At 35.6% G+C, this 23,610-nt stretch overlaps 1 protein-coding gene and 1 long non-coding RNA gene across 2 annotated transcripts in view; one reads left to right on the forward strand and one right to left on the reverse strand.

Annotated features, from left to right (window-relative positions):
* Positions 1 to 19,167, forward strand: part of LOC136802765 (uncharacterized) — a 31,897-nt gene extending 12,730 nt beyond the window's left edge. The window contains exons 4-10 of the mRNA XM_067059524.1: positions 7,718 to 8,692; positions 9,879 to 10,331; positions 10,615 to 11,746; positions 12,051 to 12,074; positions 13,005 to 13,081; positions 18,194 to 18,665; positions 19,098 to 19,167. Coding sequence (XP_066915625.1) covers positions 7,718 to 8,692; positions 9,879 to 10,331; positions 10,615 to 11,746; positions 12,051 to 12,074; positions 13,005 to 13,081; positions 18,194 to 18,665; position 19,098 — 3,134 coding nt within the window. The 3' untranslated portion in view covers positions 19,099 to 19,167. The remainder of the gene's footprint in view (positions 1 to 7,717; positions 8,693 to 9,878; positions 10,332 to 10,614; positions 11,747 to 12,050; positions 12,075 to 13,004; positions 13,082 to 18,193; positions 18,666 to 19,097) is intronic.
* On the reverse strand, positions 1,172 to 3,074 carry LOC136802761 (uncharacterized). The gene is made up of 2 exons (XR_010846055.1): positions 2,641 to 3,074; positions 1,172 to 2,386 (listed from the first exon to the last, which is right to left on the reverse strand). It is a non-coding gene; the product is annotated as an uncharacterized lncRNA (long non-coding RNA).
* Positions 19,168 to 23,610: the final 4,443 nt, after the last annotated feature.

A 23,610-nucleotide genomic window follows, 5' to 3' on the forward strand; every position in this document is an offset into this window, starting at 1 on the left:
TGTTTTGGTCTGAGGTTGTTCTGTGTCTGCCTTCACATCTTTGTCAATCTGATGATCGGATTTTCCTTGGTCCTTTGTATCAGTTTTACTCTGTTATCTATGGTCTGAATTGTCTACATCAGCATGTGTTGATCGATCGTCTCTATTGGTCGACTTTGGTAGAAATTTGAAACCGTCGAGTATAGTTGCATGCTTGGTTCGACATACTTTACCGGTTCGTCGCTTTGTGCACGTTCGGGCGTTGTGATCATGAATCATCTTTGGAGACATCCAAAACAAAGTTTCTTCAATCTTATCACAGGGAAAGATTTTCGATTTCCAAGGTTGGAAATTTCAAGTTTTCTTAGTTGGAAAAAGATAAAATCCAATGGAAAATCCAACCTGGAAATGTGGGACACTCTCCAAGGATGGAAATTTTGCATTTTCCATGGCTTGGAATTTCAAAAATCCAGGTTGAAAAAAGTCAAAATCCAAATTTAACAAGGTTTGAATTTTTTAAAATTCAGTTGGAAAAAAGCCAAAATTCAAGCGAAACAAGGGTGAAATTTTCGAAAATCCAGGTTGAAAAAAGCCAAAATCCAAAAAGTGATGACAGAGATGTGGAAAAAGAGATCTTAAACAAGGTTTTTGTTTTTGTGAACAGTCACTCGATGGCTCCCGGCCAATGTCTCATTTTTGTTCGCACAGATACGTGGTTTATCTTAGACTATGTTATAGTCTAAGACGAATCACTATCAAAGAAAAAAGCCCAAAGCCGAAGAAAATTCGCAAACGGGTTTTTTTGCCGAAAAGAGTTTACAGTCGGTAGAGTTGCTAGTCTTAGACTATACGATTTTGGCACAAAATACAAAAACAGCCCAAATCGTACGAATTCGAGTTTCCGTATGCGAGGCCAACTGTGTTCGGTATTCGAAAAAATCAAAACAAACAAATAGAGGCGGGAGAGAAACTGAGATAAAAGTAGAGGGATTCCAAGAAATATTATAGTTCTCTTTTGAGACCCTCTCCCTTTTATTCCCTTTATATTTTCTTGGAACTACACTTTCTTTTCTTAGAAAAACAATTTTTATGAACAGTCATTTTTTTAATAAGTTTGTAATTTCTTTGCAACAAGGATATCTATCTAAACTTTCACCTTATAAATTTCTTAAAAAACATCAAATCATGTAAGTTTACTTTGTTTGTTGTTTTTTTGTCTGAGGATTATATCCTTATATTACCCCTTTTATATGTTAAAGTCCATGTAAATAAAAAGCTATAGTATATTCTCCCCACCACCATTGCTCAAAGACAAAGGATACGTATAAAAATTATTGACAGTTTAAATACTTGCAATTTGTGACTTTCCTGTTGGATAAAAAAATATACAGTAGTGGATGAAAAATCTTATGATATCTTTTGCAGGGAAAAAGTAAAACAGTTCCAGCTTGTAAGCTGTGCAGTATGTTGATCTTGCTTTGATTTGAGCTTGAATTTCTTTCTACCCAAAAAGAGACATTAAAAATGAGGATAAAATAGGAGAAAAGTTAACAAATCCCCAGAAATTAGCTTAAAATGGAAAAATACCAATTAGTAAAAACCCTGAGGCAGATTTAAATGACATTAAATTTCTTATTTACAAAATCTGATAAATAGGTAATTCAATCATGATAAACAAATGATTCTAAACTGTTCTCCGACAATATATATCGTATTACAGTCTCAACTAATTCCAGAAGGCTGGTGTAAATTTTTCCAAGTCATAATCTCAAATTATATCAGGACGTCAAGTGAAAAATTGCAAGTCATGATAACACATTTCAGTAACAGTCTCAATTTATATCAGGACGTTGGTAAAATATTTCAAGTCATAATCTCATGAAATTGTACCATGACGTCAAGTGAAATAAGTTATAATCTCAAATTAAACCAGGACGTGAAGTGAAATACTGCAAGGTATAATCTCAAATTGTAACAGGACGTCAAGTGAAATATTGCAAGTTATAATCTCAAATTGTACCCAGGACGTCAATAGTGAAATATTCCAAGTCATAATCTCAAATTGTACCAGGACGTCAAGTGAAATATTGCAAGTTATAATCTCAAATTGTACCAAGGACGTCAAGTGAAATATTCCAAGTCATAATCTTAAATTGTACCAGGACGTCAAGTGAAATATGCAAGTTATAATCCCAAATTAAACCAGGACGTGAAGTGAAATATTGCAAGTTATAATCTCAAATTATACCCAGGACGTCGAGAAATATTGCAAGTCTTGATCTCAATAATAAACCAGGATGCTGTGCCAAACATTTCATTTTGGTATTGTGCTCTCTGCAAATTACTGCCACACATAATATTCTCATTATTTTCCCATGCATCCAATTTCTGAATTTCTGATTCTTACCTAGAAAATTTAGAATAACAATCTGATAATTTTTACAGGTACGACTAGGTTACTGAACTTCTCGACAATTCAAATCAAAATGAGAAAATGTGAAAGTTTTCGAAATAAAAGCAGTCCACAATTGACAATAAGTACTTTGTTTGACATTTTTCAAAGTTGTCAAAGAACAGGGTATTCACATATCTAATGAAACAATGAAACACTGCCTGTGATTCATAGGATAGGATTCATAAGAAATATACAAACTGACTTACCTACTTAGTTTCTCTCCGTCTTTTTGCTGTATGTAGACTTCAGTTGAAAACTCATTTTAAAACAGCTTCTGTAGAAGAATACTTGAGGAATAAGTACTCCATTAAACTAAGTTATCTTGTAGTCTCAATAAATCAAATGAACCAAGAAGAAAAAATGAGCTGGATTTTCACAGAAAAACCACAGATCCATCTTGTCCTTGTGTCTTCTTCCCAGTGACCAGCGTGTTTTTGATCGTTTGAACCAAGCTCGGCCTTTAAACTTAGGCGGTTTTCACCACGAAGTGACTAACCAGTCTCACTGGTTAGTCCAAGCAAAACCGCAAAATCTTTTTTATGCCAAAGAGTTATCGTCCGTTTCTTCGAAACTCTCCCGCCGATTTTTTTCCGTATACCGCCATAACGCCATACCGCCATTTTTTCCGCCTTTACTATCACTGTAACGGACGATAACATCGTCTAGGTTTATCTTAGATCACTCACACAGCTCAGCAGGGCACCATTTGAAACTATGACACAAGTACCTTACGTGCTTCACTGTGCAAACTCACTGCGATTGACCGAGGCCGCTCCAAAGGGACGGAAACTTACAGTTTGACTGCTGACATTATAGCCTAATATCTAGGTTAGCTGTACATCAAAACAGTTTTGCGCGAAAAATCGCTTGTGGTTTTCTCAAAGGACACGCGCAGGAAATGGTACAAAAACGTAATTTCCACATGAATTTTTAACGTTTTCCAAACTGTTTGGAGAAACACAAATTTCCAACCCAAAAAGTCTAGTTTTCCAATCGAAAGAGTTTCAATTTCACAAAAGTGTAATTTCCACATGGATATTGAACGTTTTACAAACTGTTTGGAGAAACACAAATTTCCAACCCAAAAAGTCTAGTTTTCCAATCGAAAGAGTTTTAATTTCACAAAAGTGTAATTTCCACATGGATATTTAACGTTTTCCAAACTGTTTGAAGAAACACAAATTTCCAACCCAAAAAGTCTAGTTTTCCAATCGAAAGAGTTTCAATTTCACAAAAGTGTAATTTCCACATGGATTTTTAACGTTTTCCAAACTGTTTGGGAGAAACACAAATTTCCGACCCAAAAAGTCTAGTTTTTCAACCCGAGGTATCAAATTTACAAAAAACATGTATTTTCACATCGATTTTTGTCGATGAGAGGTGGTGGTAACTTGTCCAATAGCAGCTTGGTGGTCTCTGGTGAATCCAGGACGTTAGAGTGATCACAGTAGAAGGTCTCCCATTTGGTCAGATGGATCAGGAATTCACAAAAACCTTTAGGGTTGCTGAATCGTAATGATTGCATATTTTTTATTTGGTTGCGATATGCCGATAAGATCAGATGTGGATTTCCAAATCTCTTCTTGAGTATATCCAATGCGGAGGAGTAGCCATATGCAGACGGTAATTAGATGCAATGTTTCATTGCTTCATGAGCTTTAGCTGTGGTGTACTTCATCAGTCTTGTCAGCCTTTCTCTAGGATTTGGGATTTTCGATTCATCTGCTTCCTTGAAAACATAGATGAAATATGCATAGTTGAGTGGATCTCCATCGTACAATTCGACGTCCACACGTGGTGCCTCTTGTTGTTTCAGTATGGCAAATAGCAGATTGTTCGTCGACAGCGGTTCAGGAGATGTCCTTTTTGGTGACGTAAGTAGTGAATAAGTCTCCATGATATCATCCATTGATGAAGCCTGAAGTAGTAAGCTTGAACGGTTCGGTGTTAATTGATGTCATGGAAGGACGTGGATGTGATATCGCAGTTGGGTTCTGCTTGGCTTGATGCATGTAAGTCGATGGGTACAACTTTGTCTGTTTGGAACATTGAGATGCCGCAGGTGGCTCCTGTATGGCTTGGGCATTGACGGGTGATTGGTACGTCCTTGACTGATCAATGTTGAATGTCGCCTCCGATGGCTCCTGTAAGGCTAGTTTGATTGACGATAGGTGTCTCCTTGATGGATCGAAATTGATTGATGACGCAGGTGGCCTCTGCATGGCTTGTCTAATGATTGAAGGTTGATGCATCTTTGGTTGATCAAAGCGTGACGCCGCAGGTGGCTCCTGTATGGCTTGTCTGCTGATTGGCGATAGAATCTTTGATGGATCAATGATTGTTGGTGCCGCAGGTGGCTCCGGCTTGGCTTGACTTATGTTAGTTTGATATTCATTCGATGTTCTTGTACAAAGCACACCAATCTATGCTAAAGATCAGGCTTTCTGACGTTGTAGTTTTAGTTTCTTTGTCCTTTGAGCATGGTCATATTCTTCTTCAATGAATTTTGACTCTGCGAGTAGTTCGGCTCGTTTGATATCTTGTTCAAGCAGTTGATAAGAAAGCTGACTACGTCTCGATCTTGGTGGATCCTGACTGGGTGGATTTTGACAACTTGAAAACCATTGAAGAACTTGAAGAATGTGACGATCGTAAGGATTTAGGTGACCTTGATGATCGTGGTAATTGCAAAGACTTAGTTGATGATGCAATGTTTCTCTCTTCTTCTTGACGATTTAATGTCTATATTTTGTCGTAAACTGACTGTTTTACAACATTGATTTGATCATCAACTGTGGTAAACCAATACTGGTCTTCAGCCTTTTCGTGTGGGTCGAGTAACTCGTTCAGCTCAAAGTTAATGCTGTCTCGTTGTACTGTTGAAGTCGACTTTTGATAAGACTTAGATCCAGCAGGGTTAATGTTTCCATCATAGACTTGCCTCGTTTCTCTAATCTGTTGACAAATCCTTTTCGTTCGGCAAATAAGTGTTGAATACGTAATTTCTTACCCTTCTCGGTTTGTTTTCTTTCTCTTTTCGGGTAGCGACGTGTTGAAGCTGTTACGCTAAGCAAAAACAACCCTGTTCTTCATCTTGAGATGGTATGCTCTCTTTTTCATCAGGTTTCTCGACAATTTGGGTCCCTGCAAGACTAGCATCTCCCTCATCTCTGGGTTGATTGACTTCTATGGCGGTCCGGTCAACTTCTATGGCGGTCCAGTCAACATCTGTGGTGCTACAGTCAACATCTTTGGTGCTACAGTCAACATCTTCATCTCCATTGTGAACTCCGACGAGTTCTAGGGGACGATGGACATCGTCTCCACTCATTCTTATGTTTCACTTTGTGGAAGCCCAAAACATGGTGTGTCTTTTAAAAATATTTGAAATAAAGTAAAAAAATAGCTAAATTCCTAATTTCGGAAATCTGCCAGTTCCGGATTAAAAGGGCCAATTCCGGAATAAGGAAGACAATGCAGAACTCTAAAGGTAAAATGGCCCTAGAGCAAACAAAGGGCAAAAGGAGGCCAGAAATAGAGTATGAAGCCAATACGACCAAAGTAAAAATGTAATGCCAAAAAGACACAACGGTCTGTGACCAAAAAGTAGCGAGGAAAATGACTCCAAGATCGACCAAACGAGGCACAAACCAGGTCAAAGGTGACCAAAATACAAGGAAAATCTAAAGAATCCTAGAGAATCTAGTACCAAAAAAATGTACAAATGAAAAATGGGAAAATTACAAGTCAAAAACTATAGGAGAAACTTACTGAAACATAAGCTCCAAAGGGGGGGGTTCAGGGGGTACCCGATTCCGCAATTCCGTCAATTTTTTCCCCAATTTCCGTCAAACCGTCTTAAATTGAACCAAAATTCCGTCACCGAAAATTCCTTTGAAATTCAATATTTTTGTCGAAAATTCCGCAAATTTTGAATATCTTTTACCAATTCCGAAATTCCGCAAAATTTTTTTGCTAAATTCCGTTTTTCCGCACTAAAATTGTCTAATTTTCCGTCTCCGTCAGAGAACCCAATTTCCGTAATTCCGTCTAAATTTTCGCCAAATTCCGCCACTCCGTCCGAAAAAAGGGCCGATTCCGCTCCTCCGCCAACCATGAACCCCCTCCAAAGCACTGTGTATAGATGGCTCCACAGGAAATATCAAAATGTATATCAAGTAAATCCAAAATGAATCAAATGTTAACTATGTAAAAATTCTGCAAACTCCTGAAAACGTCTACACGTACTTCGTCGTGCAAACGTCATGATTATTACTCTCTCATTTGACCGAAATTCAATCCCACAATCCTTTTCGTCTTAATTCAAAAGTCGTGAAAGTTATCACTCTTTCTTTGTAATTGAGTGTAATTTGCGTGCAAGCGTAATAAACGCAAAGGGTGATGGGATTGAATTTCAGTCAAACATAAAAATCAATGTCTATTTTTAGATTCGCGACGGTATGCTATTAAACATTAAAAGGCGATATCATACGCTAATTCCCAAATGGGAATATAGCTACCAAAACAACATACGTCATACTATATACACAAATATGTGAAGTCTCTTGGGGCCAAAGTTATCATGGCCACAACAATAGCAATACAAATAAGCAGCAGCTAACATCATGCTGAAAACCGCCATATTTAAAAACGAGCAATGTTTACAAATGCTTAGTTACGTCTACCTGGACTCGCGGACTGACAAAACGTTAGATTTTATCTTAGCGAGTGAGTCGATCTCTAGAATATTCAAATATGTTCTAGAAGTTTCTATAGCACTTTCGTTTTCTAATTTTTTTTCCACACCACCACCGCCGCTGTTAAAGCCTATCGTAATACTCTTGTCTCCCGAATAGACGGGGGGTCCGAATAAGCAGGTAGGAAAATTTTCTAAATTCTAATAAGCGGGGGGTGGAATATGAGGGGGTAATATGAAGACAGAATTTTTTTTAACTGATATCAATTTAAACAACACAATAGAAACTTTAACAAATGAACACGTAAAATAAGAACCAATATTAACAAAAAGGAAAATCTTAACAAGTTTAAGGTCTATCTACCCTGTAATGAAATATTAAATTATTCGAATATAATTAAAGGGGAGGGGGGCTTTTAATAAGACTGGGGGGAATGGATTTTTTTCGCTTAACAATTAGCGGGGGGTATCTATTCGGGAGACAAGAGTACTTTCGCTATGCGAAATTAACAAATGGAGTTCTTTTATACAAGCATTTAATGTAATAATAAAACAATGACTTTTAATGGATTATGATTTTACCTTAGATATGACGCACGGCCAAAGAACTTTCACCGTTGATAAAACACTGATCTACACACACAACTCTGGAGTGGATGATGATGTTCATCATTACAAACCAACAAAACCCATAACAGAGGAACAAAAATGTAGACCGATACGAACTGGTCCAAGCATTACGAAGACTGTTGCCGACTTTAGAGAAAGATCGTTACAGTATTTTAAGGAAAACACAGTCGCAGGGGAGCGACATTTTCCGCCATCATTTTATCTAAAAAATCGAATCATCAGGGATTGGTTAGAAAAACTGGACGAAATGAAAATGTTCAAAGATGTGAAATTTTTGACACCTTACAATCCACGAAACCATTTGTACATCATGGGATTGGATGATAAGGATTGTGATGAAATCATAACAGCAAAACATAAATCGTATGATGACGTCATTCTGGTTGTTGATTTTGATCGTCACCTGTTGATGGTATGTTCTATCATCACTTCAAATGATCGAGAAACTCTGTATCAAGGAATACAAAAACTTAACGACGTCACAAAAACAATTATCCATGTAGCCAGTGACGTCATCAAAAACAATTACGTCACCATTATGTCGGTCCCAGTTTTCCTTGACGTTGACGTGCACACTTTAAAACTATATTCAATATTCAATGACAATTTTGTTAGTTGCAGTGGAATGTTGGTCACTAAAAACGATTTAGGTTGCACACTCAAGTTACAAACCAAATTGGAAAGCTTCTGTAGAAAAGCTTCAAGTGAGATGGCATCTTTTAAAAGACAAGGTGTCTGTTCAAGAGATCCCACTCTTTTAAATTCGTTGTGCGGGCAAATAATGAGTTCAATGGCCTCCACAACACAATATCTGCCGAAGATATCGGAAAATGTTCCAGAAAAGATCGACACTATCCTTCTAAACCATAATCAAATCAACCTCATCAACGACCCAACGAAATGGAAGATCATCAAAGGACCATTTGGCTCTGGTGAGTTTTTTTTTATTTCTCAAAAATTTCTTTAATTTATTTTAGAACATATGGTTAAAATTTAGCATGTGCTACCGAAACAATCAATAGTCACTCAGAAAATCCTTTGGGACATTTAATGAAAACCTTAAGTCTCAGTACAAATCCCTGTAAATTCCCCTGTCTTCAAATACGATTTTAAAGCTTTAATCTAAACGGAGATGAGAAGTAGATAGTACTGATGTAAAGGTGATTTTTACTACACAATTCTCTTCGCGTAAGTTTTTGTCTTTTTTTTCTCAAAGTTTACAGACCGACTTACTGTCGTTTTGTATAAGTTTCCCATTTCCGGAAAAGGACCAGGACTTCAGGTAGTTGAAAAATGAGCTTCGGAAGGTAGGCAAACTCATGAGTAAGCACAAAATTTTCTGTACCTTTAAAAACAAACCCTTTCCAACCTTATGCTGTTATCCCGGAAAAGTAACAAAAATCTTTATGTGGAAATGGGAAACTTAAACAAAACGACGGTAGATTACAGGCACGACGCAACGGGTACGGCAGGTACGGCGGCTGCCGTACCAGATTTTCAAAAAAATACCCGAAGTTTTCCTATTCGTCGGTAAAATCGCTTAAATTTCCTCATTCGCCGTACCAGATATAAAAAGCTTCCGTCGTGCCTGAGATTATCTTTTAATTGGCCTGGGTATCAAAAATAATCCACATTTATAAAGGCTCATTTCCATCGGCCATTTTGTATAGAAATGAACCTGTGCCTTCATTTTCATTTGTTTTCCTTTTTTTGTAATGTTATCGAAAACCCCGTGAAAATTCTGCTCAGTGACTCGGCGCGAATTAACCAATCAGATGCACTCGCATATGCAGGAAAAAATATTCCTATAGACGAGTTAGTTGGACCAGACAAACAAGAAGACAAGAGAAAAGATTATAAATAAACTAGACTGTGAAATAGTTTACGGTCTATACAGGCTATACAGTTACTCTCTCTGTATTGGACGTGTATTGGCGTTTATTGAAGTTTAGGGATCTGTGTTTTTCTACGACGGAGGCGGTTAGCTTCTTTCTTTTGTCTCGGTTCTGACGGTATTTTTCTCGTCCTCAATTCTGCAATTCAAAACTGCTTGTGGTTCAAAACTGTTTCATTCACCCTCCACCATCCACGTTCAAACTATTCTCCATTACTTCTTAGGCAAAAGTGTCTCCATGTACGAGATTGCACGAAATCTTATGCATCAAACAGATCAACTTTATTATATTACTTTTGATCCATTTTCATTGGTGGATTTAAAGTTCCAAGAGGGGTTCAATAACTTATGTGACGAGGAAAAACTTGACAAGTCCAAGATCAAAGCTTTCAGTATCGGTGATGCACTAGAAGGATCAACAATCGATATTTCAGATGTTTACAATATGATGTATCCACCGCGTATCAATCTTTGTCGAGTATTAGAATATCTTTATTCTGATAAAACAAAACGTGTCGGATTTATGATCGATGAGTTTCCTGTTGATTTTCTCACAACCAAATACGCTGAAAACCTCAAGGAAAGCCTCGTAAAGAATTTCCAGGATACGACTGTCATTCTTGCGCTCCAAAGTGTAGAAAAAAAACGAAAAGTTGTCAAATCAGGATTTTTCAGTGGTAAGTCATTTTTGAACTTTGCGTAGACCACAAAAATGTCTTATGTTATCTTTTTTTACTCATATTTCATTTTGTAGTTTGAAGAAATTGCGATAGGTCCTAAGCTAATAGAGTAGACCTGTAGACCATGTCTTGTATCCTTTGATATGTTAAATGGAAGAAAATATTTTGCGAGACTATTGCATATACTACTTTACTTTTTGAAGCAAGCGAACCATTCACTTCACCGTGCAATATTTTGCATAAAAACGGTTATTCAATTTTCATCGAATTCCTTTTGTAGATGATGTCAAGCAAGTTGAGGGATGCGACTACCATCGAACTGGTATGAAAGTCTTCACTCTGGACAAAACAATGCGAATGGCGGTAAATATTCACCAGATGATTGAAATCTTTCAGGAAGAAATCGAAAAGGAAATCGTAGACGTACCGTTGGAATTCAAAACACTAATTCTACGCAAACCGTCCGCACCCTCCACCCGAAAAACAAGAAAAGCTTCCAAAGATGTCCCTCTTAAGCCTCAAGAACAGAAAGAACAAAAGCAACCGAAACCAAAAGATAACGTCAGTCTTCACGATAACCCGAATCATCCTTCAACTCAAAGCGTGCGAAGGAAAACCAACATTGCCTCATTCTACGATCCAGAAAAATTGTTAACAGACATAAACGCTCAATCAGGGTCTGTTTCCAAAAAACTTTCAACTTCATTCTCTTATGTTCGTGGTCAAAGTGGTCATCAAATCAAAAGTGATTCAAAACCCAACCTCATATATTTAGATGACTTTAGATTCGACTTCAATAACTTTAATTCGTCTGATGCAGCTTATTTGAGTGCAATTTTAAGAAGGCTGATGAAAAAGGATGTTCAGTTAACCGTAATCTGCAGTACACTTGAAGAACTAGCTATTTTGAAATATGTGTTTCAACATAATTTAGAGGTATTAGAAATAACAACATTTGCACCGTCTTTAACAGGAAAATACCCAACCAAAGCAGAGAAATTGGAGGCTTTAAAAACGGGAAAAGTCTTACTCACTTGTTATAGAGGTTTCAGAGGTTGCGAAATGGACCATTGTATTTTATTTGTTAACCCTCAAGATAAAGTTCCAAAGAACTTGTACATTGAGATGCTCACTCGTGCCATCAACTTCGTAGACATAATCGTTCTTCCTGAAAAGAAATCAAGCAGGGTATCTCGTTTGATTGGAATTTTCGATAAATGGCTGCAAGCTGGTCTCGTTTCTCCTACACACGCTAAACGTTCAAGTACAAACATTATTTTCTCGTCTTTGGAAGAGCTAGATGTTATTGTACCACTTGATCAAACCTGCGATCATAATGTTGAAAGACAGATTCTTCAAGTCATCGAGGATAGCTCGTTATTCAATCACTCCCACATCGACGCAGCAGTAACGTAAGTAGAACTTACTGTATATCGGTACTTTACATGCAATATTCATAGCAACCTTTGTTACTTTTTACAACGTAAGTGTTTCATCTTAGTATATTCTCGAAAGTTTATTACTTACAACAGAACCTACACTAAGTGCGTAACGTATATCATTAGTTCTAAAAGAATCGAAGATACAGAGCACATATTCTCATTGTAACCTTCATCCGATAACATCCCTGTACATAACTAGTCTTGTGATACCAACGGAAGCAGATTTTGAAAATGCTTTGGTTTTAAAGAAAGTTATTTTTTCTTATTTTTTCAGGAATCTGCAACAATTTAGGACTAGGTATATTTCCAATGAAATAACTTTTAAACTGTCCTAAGGGCCATGCCCTTTTTGCTATAAGTATTTAAGAAAATTCAAACCCTACCTCCAGTTTTTGAAGATTTTAGTTACCCGCTCAAAGCTTGTTAGATAACAACCCCTACAAAGGCTCCTTTACCTTTTGATTGGCGGGAAGAGTATCGTTTATTTGCTCAAATATCGTCATTTTTTTCTATAGCACATAGACTAAACCTTACCTGTCTTCATGAAAAAGACTGTTTAGATGTTAGTTTTGGACGTACTGTATGGAGGGAGCCTTTTACACTCCGGGACTGAATTTTGATTGCAGCCCTGTTATTGAAGAGAACGTGCTGGCCTTTTCGGATCGCGTTCGCATTGTAAATGATGACGTATGTACATGTAGGCGGTGGATAAATTAGCAACTAGGTTCTTTAATACCCGAATTACGCAAGCCTAACTGTGCGATGGCTGGTTGTGCCTCGTCGACAATTGTCTCAAAATTAGAGAAGAAAGGCGGTAAGCAGAATCTTGAGCAAACTTTTACCTGTCCCAAAGCCATGTCTGTCTAGGGTAAAGGGAGGCAACACTCCTTCTTACAGCCCCACTGGGAATCCTCCCCACTGGAAAAAATGACCAAAATTTTGTCCCCACTGAAAATAGATCACCACAAATTATTGTGCTATTTTTTCCAACTGAATTTTCTGCTCAAAAACAATAGAATTCAAATCCTCAGTCATGAGCAAAATGGGAATATTAATCCCCATTGAGTTTTGGTCCGCTTTTTTTTTACCCCCACTGGCTGAAAAATTCTCACCGGGTCTGTGAGAAGGGTGTGTGAGGCAGGAAAAAAAGATTGGAACAGTAGAAAAACACTTTTGGAAATTTCCTGCCGTTTTCGAATTATCCTTTTCATCCTTCCTTGTCTTGTAGACATTTCGGATACGAACTTCGAGACACAGCACGTAATGGGATAGTGACAATCGATGGAACAAAATACGATTTTGATGGTAAGTTTATTTTCTTGGAAATTAGCAACCTTGATTTTCTGCTATGAACGGTTACGTTGTTTTTCCATTTGTTGCACTGTCAAAAATGTTTGTGCATATTTTTAATACAATAATGACCGGTTAGTGAGGGCTTTACTGAGAAATATTCTGCCGTTTTAGAGCCAAAGGAGGTATGTAACAATTTTTGAATATTCTGGATTTGGAATAAATCAAGAAAAACGTGCCAGCAGGATCAATTTTGACCATTTAGTACCAATTTTTACACTAAATATAAAGAATCTAGCAAAGAATTGATTTCCATAAAATCTATTCAGATCTTATTAAAAGTATTTTGATTAATTCATTTTTTGTTCAAAAATGTGTTACTTACATCTTTTTAAGCAAAATTTTATAAAATCTTTGTTACTTACAGCTTTTTATTTAAACAGATTTTGTAACTTACCTCCAATTTTTCACTTTCAAAACATTTTTTCATCATTTAAAATGAGAAATTTATGAATTTATATAAGATACCTCTTTTGGCAAGTCTAAAATAGGCATTTTCAATGAAAATTAGTAACACCATCTGATAGAGCAGGTGAAAAAAACATGATTTTTGAAAAAAAAGATTTTTTGAAAATTTGTAACTTACCTCCTTTGGCTCTGAAACGGCAGTATTGCCCGAGGTCAAGTAACGACCGAGCTTGCGAGGCTGTTGCTTTGACCGATGTTCAATTTTAGTAGAAATAACTTTCGCGAGTTGCTAGGGAAAGTGAATAAAAAATTATTTCAAATATCATTTTTTTCTTCAATCGAAAGAGTGATATGCTAATAAATGAAAAATAAACTATTTGCACTTCTTCCTCCCATTCCGAATCCTAGTCAGCGCGATAATATCGATAATATCGACTCTCCTATGCTTTTAAAACTTGGAAAAAACTTTCGCGATTTTTAGAAAAATTTCATTTTTCGCGAAATTAACTTTCGCGAATTTCTTGTTTAATTTCTTACCTGGCAGAAACTTTCTCGAAAAAATGCCAAAAAAGCGAAAAACTCGAAAGTTTCTTCCCGCGAAAGTTTCTGCCCTTAAAGTAGGGAAAAAAGCGAAAGAAAACAAGCGAAAAGATATCAAAAATTGTTATAATTTCTGATGTCAGAAATAAAAAATGAGAGAAATGATGTCAACGCATTGCATTGTTCATTTTCCTTTGAAAAAGTGACGTTACACTGAATTTTCCTAACGACGGGCAACTCTGGGCAGTGTAGGCCCGTCGTCATGCGAAAAGAACCAATTGTATTGCGCAAAAAGCCATGTAGCCCGCTTCGAAAAAGTAACCGGTTAACAAAATGGTGTACTTTTACTTTCTTGACAAACGTTCATATTCTCTTACTATTAGGTTCCAAATAAACAGGGGGCTATTTAGAGCAAAATAAGGGACTTCTCTTTGAAACCTATAACTATTATTAAAAATCAATAAAATAGGGGTCCTGATGAGGTCAGGGAAGTTGGTAAACTAAAAAGAAATAAACGAGCGTTTATTTGGAACCAATGAGTAATCCTTCTTATCTTATTCTTAAGTTTAATGAACACTTCAGTTTAATGAGCACAATCAGAATGTTTTTTGGAAGAATAAAAAATACTTTTCCGCAATGATACCAAAATTAGCTCATAACTCTCAGGCTACAAACTTGTACGGTACAAAAACAATAAACCTTTTCAAAAACAGTACCTTTTTTAAATCTTTAAAGACCCAAATAAGGAGTTATTTTCTTTCACGCTAATTTACTCAAATTTGACCAAATTTTGGTGTACTGTTAGGGGTCGATTGTCAAAGTCATTTTGGGCCTGAACCTCGCTCTGCTGTCTCTAACAGAAAAAGATAAAAAATTCCTACTTTTTGAGACCGGCTACAAGGGGCTCCATGTCACTTGTTGGACAGTACGTTTGGTCGACAGCCCAATTATTCAACATTCTTCTTCAATATTTAGATGAAATTGTCGAACAAATAAGCTGTCGAACAAATTGAAATCTCAGTTATTCATCAGCCAGTTGTTCGACAATTTAGTTGATCGACAGGAACTTTATTCCCTTTCCTATTTTTCATTCAAACACCTTTTGTTTTATTGACATTATGATTTAATTATCTGAGAAGATCGGATAACGGATGGGAAATATTATTTCTTTAAATCAATAAGGATAACGCGAATACTGACAACCGTAATAGTCAAGCAACTGGTTCGTCGAAATAAATCACTGACAAATTATGCAAAAACTCAGCGGTTTGATGTTTTCTATGTAAATGTCGAACAAGTGAAGTTTCTGACAACTAGACGGTCAAGCAACTGAGCGTTCACTTGTTCGACGATGGCTTGTTTGGCAGTGCAGTTGTTCGACAAATCAAATGTAGTCCAAACACGTATTATCGAGCAAGTCGGATTTCTCCCTATAAAGAGGCGATATGATCGGTTAAATAGATACTAAACTATGAATAGATAATAAAGGTAGCGAAAATCTCTACAATCATGGTCGTAATATTTGAGAAAAAAGGGAAATCCAGCGGGAAGTTTTGAAACCACAATCGATTTGTAAGTGATCTAAAGTAGGTTTGAAGGGTAGAGTTTTAATTCTGAGTTTTAACATGAGACTTAAGTCTTAAGACCTTAGGATCTGAGGATCCAAATGTTCAAAAATGGTCCAATAAGGCTTATAATATAGCCTGGAGATCTATAAACCCGAGCCAAATTGAAATATTCGATTAAATTTAAGAGATGGCCCAAAGTCGTTTTTCTCGCCCGAACTCCAAATTTCGAAAAACGAGGAAATAAGCTTAATTCTCAATTGATTTCGACCATGATTGTACCTTTCCACTTAACAAGAGCTGATTTAAAGGCTGAATTTGGTACGATCATTCCTCTTTTCTTAATTCATATTTGTGCAAGAAGGGATGTGACTCTTGATATTTTGATGGAATTATATTTGCTTTGTTTGAGCCCAACAGTTGGGGTCTCGGCATGTCGGGTTTGTGAAAATTTTGCGAAGTGGCCCCGTGGCCCTTACAGAGTCAATTTCCGAAGGATTTCCTAATCCATGAGTGATTTTTTCAATTTTTATCGGTTTCAGTACCCTTAAGGAGATCCAATTTAAAAACGTAAGACGTATACTACTAGCCCGGGGATAACTAGGTCTGCGAGGTATATCAGAGCTAAAGTTTGAAAATTGACCCTTTCTGTCTTCTAGAAGGCTAACTTTGGTATTTTCGAAACTCTGTAACTTACCTCTTATAAACGATATCAAAATTGTTTTATTCTAGAACTTTGAACAAAAAGTCTGGGGTATTTTACAAAGACAATCTTTTCCAGCTGTAACCTAAGACTTATCTTGACTTATCAATTTTGTAAGTGCTTTACTCGATTCACTCGATTTTTGTCCAAATTTTTGAAAATCACGACCCTTTGAGAGAGGAAATTTCAAATTTGGTGAATTTTGGACGCTTACTGAGACTCACTTTGCTTTTTAATGGTTTTTGGCATTTTCATATAATTTTTAAAAACGGAGGAAGTGAACCTTCCCATAGCACATGGAATAGGCCCTAACTTAACTTAGGGTTCACAGCGCTATGAAAAAAACTTTTAAAAACGTTATATTTTTAAAAACAAAAGGGAGAAATTTCAAGCGAACGTATCATATAGTCTCTAGTAAACGTTATAGAAATTCAAGAAAGCAAAATTCGGGGCAAGAATTACTTTAGCGTAAAAACCATAGATTTATAAAAGCCCGAAGGGCTAGATAAAGTGCTTTTGCTGAAAAGTGTGCCGAAATTAGATAGAAAATCCTACCTAAGTCACGTGACATTACAATAGAATTTCAGCGCTTGACCAATCAGAAGCTTTGCAGGTTTGCGAAAATAATAGCAACAATATTTTTTCCGATATTCAAGTGTAATCAAAAACCAATCGTAATCAAATGACAAATGTAACATTTTTTAACCTTATGGGAACCTTATAAATCTTGAATTTTCGAGTCATCTTGTCTTTTATGTTTTAAAGTAATTTAAAAAGAAGAAAATCTTTTACGATATTGCGAGATCTCTAGAAAAATGAAATCGACTGGAGTGTTGTCAATTTCATTCCCAAGGGAATTTCTTTATCATATAAAGAGAAATCTCTGGTACGTTTTTTTCATTCATTCTTTATTTAATTCGGTGCGGCTTGTTTGTTTGTGCACATATAGAAAGTTAATATTATTTTTGGAATGTTGAATAATATTTCATCAGGTAAAATAATATATTATACAGTAGAAGGAATTTTGTCTGAAAAAGTTCTGTAGAACTAACTAAATATTAGTTTGCTCTGAGAAAAGATTTTCAAAGTCTTTTATTCGGGAGAAACAGAACATTTGATCGACTAAGATATTTATTAAGTTTACATTTTACCCAAGTTTAAATAATTTTTTGAATTTCCCTCTTGGAAAAAAAACAATCGGGATAGGCCCTTTTTACAGACTAAAGAATACGTGTATCAAACGATCCATTCAATTTTTCAAGCGAAAGAAATCGAAATTTACAAAAAAAGCTCATTTTTTTCAAAATTTTGAGATTTGAAATTTTAAATTTAGAAAATGAGAATTTTAAAATCAAGTTTCAAACGTAATTTTGTTACCATCAGCAAACGATTAATTTACATTTCAGAATAAAAAATTTTGAGGATCTTTCTCGTTTTTTTTTTCCTTTTAACTTTTAAGTCCGAAAAAATAGTGACGGAATTATTAAAAATTTTCTTTACTGATCGAAAGTTTTAATAACTCAAAGTCATAATTTTTTTCTCAATTAATTTGGAAATCATTTTCCCAATCTTTGTGCAAAATTTTAACTTTGAACGATTTTCAGTTCTCTAGATAGCGAAGTTCAGTTTAAATTTTTTGCAGTCACGAATTAAAATGATTTCTTGCTGAGCAAAAAGTTTTCATTCAAAATTCAAAATTTTTTTGCCATCAATTCGGAAATATTTTTCTCGTTCTCTTTGCAAAATTTCAGCTTCGAAGTATTTTTAGTTCCTGAGATATCGAGATTCATTTTTTGTTGAATTTTTTTTTTTACTCCGTGAAAAGTTTAAATTTCTTCTTTTCTTCTTCAGATGTTTCGAACATTTTGAAGGAAAACAAATTCGCGAAATTCGAAGAAATTTTCCGCGAAAAACCAAACATCGTCAACTCGTTGCGTGATGGTCATGGTTGGACACTTCTCATGAGGGCTGTTTATGGAGATCGTTTCGACGTTTTCGTTCACTTGATGGATTATCCTCAAGATTTTTCACTCGTGAACAATTATGGTTCGAACGTTCTTCATATTGTTGGTTATCATGGAACAGTTCGTTATTTGGAACAATTTGATCAACAAACAATCGGAATGTTGATCGATGGAAGAGACGAAGATAACGACACACCATTGCATATTGCAGCACTTTTCGACAATCATGACGTCATCAGATTGTTGTTGGCCAAAGGAGCGGATCATGAATTGAAAAATGATGCTGGTCGACGCCCTGATGAACATCCTAGTTGTGATGGTGTTACCAAAGAAATCTTTCGATCGTTTCGTTCGTCTTGGTAAGAAAAATATCAACTTTTTCATGATTTTTTAGGGTGGGAATATTTTTTGGAGTTTGAAAGAGTTTTTATTCTATTATTGCGAGAAGTGTTGAAACTTTTTTTTTTTGATTTCTTTTTAAAATAGAAGTGAAAAGTTATTTAGAAAGTCTTTTAAATTTTTCAGTCGGATATATTTTACCTTTTCGGAGTTCGAATGAATGAAACGGATGAATTGATTTCGATATTTTGATTGAGATTTTTCATCGCATTGGAGCAGAAATATTTTGGAGACAATTTGCAAAATAGATGTTTGTGAAATGTTTTCTCAGGTTGCTATGAATTTATTTTTTGGTGAAGAAAGAAATTGTCGTTTTTTTTATTTTATCGTACGTCTCTTAAGATATTGTTCATGTGTTTCAAATGTTTTTCATTCGATTATTCATTTTTCAGATTGATTGATTGTTTCCATTGTTTGTTTCATCGTTTCCAATGATGTCATCGGTTCCAAGTTATTTCCACGTAAGTATACTTAATCATTTACTTGGTTTCCGAATGAAAGCCTAAAGCCTAAATATTTCTGCATACCAGAAATTTTTTTTGAAAAAAGTGAATCCATTCAAAAAACTTAGAAAGGAGGGCTTGGTTAGCCTGTACCAAACTCTTCTTGGTGGACTGAAAAGACTAAGGGGAAATTCAGTATGATGTACAGTTCGGACTTTTATGTGACTGAGACGAATCCACGCATGTCTCTGTTGTAAAGAGTTGAATTATCTTCAGTTAGTCGAATAAATGCAATTGTTTCTTTCTGTAGTAAAAATAGCGCATAAAGCCTATAAAGGCTATACCTCAAAGAAGTTAACTAGTTTTTATAAAAAGACTCCGTATTCCGTGTTTTTCAAACTTTTCCACCACATTAGATTTCAGCATTCTCATTAGCCGCTTTTTACCATTTTTATAATACCATTCAATTTTTTTATTTTTAGATTCCCAGCACGACAGCACGCATGAGAAGTTACACCCGTCGTTCTTGACGCCATTTCTACGATTACGTTATTTATTCATTCCGTCTCTACAGTTCTGTTTGCGTTCAAACATTACTACCTTCATTTTGGCTTGTTTTTAGAGGTATTTTCACCACTTCACTAACGTGACTATTATTTTACGTCAACCGTCACTAGTTTTGGTGGCGTGTCTATTCTTACGCCCTTACGTTTCCGCCTTATGGATTACCTTGGTTAAATATGAAAAAGAGTACAGTGCTAAAACTCATGTCACTATTGGTTTCGATTGGATCATTTCCCTTGTAAATATCCGATTCTTTTCGCTCACTCGGTGAACTTTTGTTCAGTCAGTCGGGGAAAATTTTTAGATACCATTTTTAGTTTCCATTTAGTGGAAAACCCTGTCAACAGTGGCATCGGTGAAAACATAAATTTTTCTAACCTTTGCTCTCAGGACTTTTTTGTACGGTTTAGGTTTGACACCTCCACGGGTGAAAAAATCAAGGTTAAATTATCTAAGTACTGTCAAAGTTTCACGGTCTTTTTCGGGAGAAACTCATGGGCGGTAAATATTTGATGGTTTCAATTTAAAATTGCTCTTCATTTCAAGCCGATGAACGTTTTTTGGTATATACACGACAAATATTTATATTTTATTTAGATAAGAATATTTCATTGTAAAGAATTATTAATTGTAAATAGTATTTGCTCTCATTGATTTAATTAAATTTAAAAAAAATTACAAATCGATCTTAGGCGACTTGAGACGAAAGAAAGAAAGCCTGAAAATCTTGCTTCAATTCTTTTTCTAATTTTCTGTTTTAAATATTTTCAAGGGCGTTTTGAAACGTGAACACCCATCTTCTTTCTCGTTTTCTTTTTTAATTATCTTATTATTTTTTCAAATTTTCGAAGCTATTCAAAGTTTTTCAAAGTCACCCTTGAATGTCCGCCCACGATTGCTGAACCTCTCCTCGCATAAGAATAGTCTTGTAATCTATATAATAATACGCTTAAACGTGTGTGTTTACAACATTTTTGTAGAAAGTTTTCGAAAATCTAACAAAGGTCTCCAAAGCCTTCTCATCATGGCGTTGAACCATTATCTTTTTGCAACTTAAGCAGATTTCCTACCACTAGACTAACTTTGAGACCCGAAGATACTATTTTCTATTCACCAAGTTTTTGGAGCTTGATGGGTTAAAATCAACCATGTTCCCAAATTTTTTTTGCCATTTTAAAGAATTCTTATTCAGATGCTCTTTAAAACTTTCTGTTTACAATAGCGGCTCCCTATCACTTTCAAAACTTTCCAAAGTTTTTCAAAGTCACCCTCGAATGCCCAACCACGGTGGCTAGCCACGATGGCTAAGAAGATCTAACATATACTTTGGCTAAGCCATTTATTTAATTGTGGTTAAAAATTGCAATGCAATGTTATCTTCTTTCTCCTTTATTTCCTAAAATCAAAATCAAATCATCAATCGGCGGCTATCTTTCTTTCGTTAGAATTTTTTAGATGTGTAGTGATTCACTGGAATGGGACACGCAGCGTGCAACGCTGTCTAGTCTATATATTAATACGCTAAAACGTGTGTGTTTACAACGTTTTGTAAAAAACTTTTCGAAACTATAACAAATCTTTACAAAATCTCCTTTTTGTGGCGTTGAACCTTATGCAGATCTCCTACCACTAGACTAACTTTGAGATGCCAAGATAATATTTTCTATACAGGAACTTTGGAGTAAAGGTTAAAATCAACCTTCTTCCCAAACATTATTTTTCTTTTTGATGATTTATTATTCAGAAGTACTTTAAAACTTTATGTTTACAATAGCGGCTCCCTATTACTTTTAAAACTTTTTAAAGTCTTTCAAAGTCACCCTCGAATGTCCAGCCACGATGGCTAAAAAATATCTAAAATATAATTCTTCTAAGCCATTTACTTCATTGTGGTTAAAAAATGCAAGGCAATGTTATCTTTTTTCTCATTTCTTTTATAAAATCAAAATCTTCTGGGACACGCAGCGTGCGACGCTGCGCATACGGCTAGTAGAATTGTAATAGTCTAACAAGATACTCAATGATTGTGGTGTATTCGATTCGCTTTTAGAATAAATTTACCATTTTTTACCCTTTCTTGAAAAATCTGCTTGGTAAAAGTAGCAAAAGAATTGCTACAGATATTTTCATGATATTCATGACGTAATGTTTTCTACGGAAAGACCCCAGTTTTTGCCATTAGTGGTAGATTTTATACAACTTTTGTCTAGTTTAAATTTTCCACTACTGGCTTCCACTACCCCGCATTTACATAGAAAACATTACGTTATGAATTCCCGGGGGGGGGGGCGCTCATATAATCTGGCGTACGTCATGTGCCGCGCTTAAGGGTTGGGTTTTTCAGCATCCCAAAATGCACTGTAAGGGTGTGTTTCTCTGAGATTGCACTGCAAGGGTCGAATTCTAAAACAAATTCAAGATAATTGATAAAAAGAAAGGTTTTTTGAAAATACTTCATTTGTCTGATAATTACAGCTGACAAGAATATTTTTCTCAGTTTTTCAGAAAATTTCCGAAGCTTCTTTTTTCACGCAGATTTACAGCTGAGAAATATAATGCACTGTTAGGGTTGGGTAAATCAAGAGAAAATTTTCAGCCATATTGAACTGCACTGTAAGGGTACGATTTTGCAAAGCAGATTTTGCGCGGCACACCGTCGTTTCGAAATCGCGTCCCCCCCGGCATAAATATCATAAATTAAAATTATCTTATGTAATTTTTTCCTTGGAAAATACAAGAAATTTTTATCATCAATTTTCCTAGAAAAATACAAGAGGAGTGTTTTATAAAACTTCCTTGGAAAATAAAACAATCTGTTAACGGTAATTCTCCTTGGAAAATACAGGCAAATGTTTTAATCAACGTGCAATTCAATTTACAAGGATGAAATATTGTTGTTCGTTTTCCTTGAAAAAATACAAGAAATTATTTACATATTTCTCATAATTAAGAAGTCGTTTACATATTTCTTATAAGTAATTTCTCGATGATGACATCGAGCAAAGCGAGCTTTATTATTATGGTAAGAGTCGTCGTCCCGTCGATGCCGGGATGGCTAGTTTAAAATAAATGACTTCATTTCCCTTCCAGGAGTTGTGTATCTAGCCGCTTTGAGGTTTTGAAATCAATGATACAACTTTTTGAATAAAAAAAAAAAAAGACGTTTCATTTCATTCATTCATTCATTCATCCTTTTTATTGCTCTTTTCAGTGAGCCTTTGTTGGTGTATTATTGGTGTGAGAGGCAGCATGACTGAGTTTAAAAACTGAATTGGCGCAAAACAACACTTTGAAGTTCATTTTTTGGGCGCCTCTCATGCCTCCAGTTTTCATAATTTTTCAGTATATTATAGTATATTATACAAATTTTTCTGGGGCCGGATCGCTACAATCATGGACAAAAGGTTTGTAGACTTCTGCAATATTTGCAAAATACTTCAATATCGATCAAAAAAATGCTTTCCAAACCCATCCATGCAAAGTCTTTGAAAGTCACCCACTGCAGTCTAACCACAAGGGCTTGTTTAACTGGCTTACACCAGTAGCAAAACGCTGATTTTTTGCTTGTTGCTCCCTCAAAAGCAATTCAAAAGCAATGCAACGACTTCGAAAGTGTTTTTCTTAACTTCCCTCCTTTTTCAGACACATTTAAGAGTCATTTTGCTCTATTTCTCATCATTTTTCACTGAAATTTCATTTGTCTACAACCTTTTGTCCATGATTGTACCGTTCTTTTATTCCCAAGTCAATTGATTGATTACAGAAATCAATCTTTTCCAACCTCCTTCTCGAAGGGAAATCTGCACAGATTTGCGCATTTCCCCCCTTGAAATTAAATACAAAATAGCAAATAGCATGTAACAGATGCACGAATCCTATGTAATCGGGTAATAAAGCT

Source organism: Clytia hemisphaerica, unplaced genomic scaffold (genome assembly GCF_902728285.1).
Source record: "Clytia hemisphaerica strain Z4C2 unplaced genomic scaffold, Clytia hemisphaerica genome assembly, whole genome shotgun sequence".
Classification (NCBI taxonomy): domain Eukaryota; kingdom Metazoa; phylum Cnidaria; class Hydrozoa; order Leptothecata; family Clytiidae; genus Clytia; species Clytia hemisphaerica.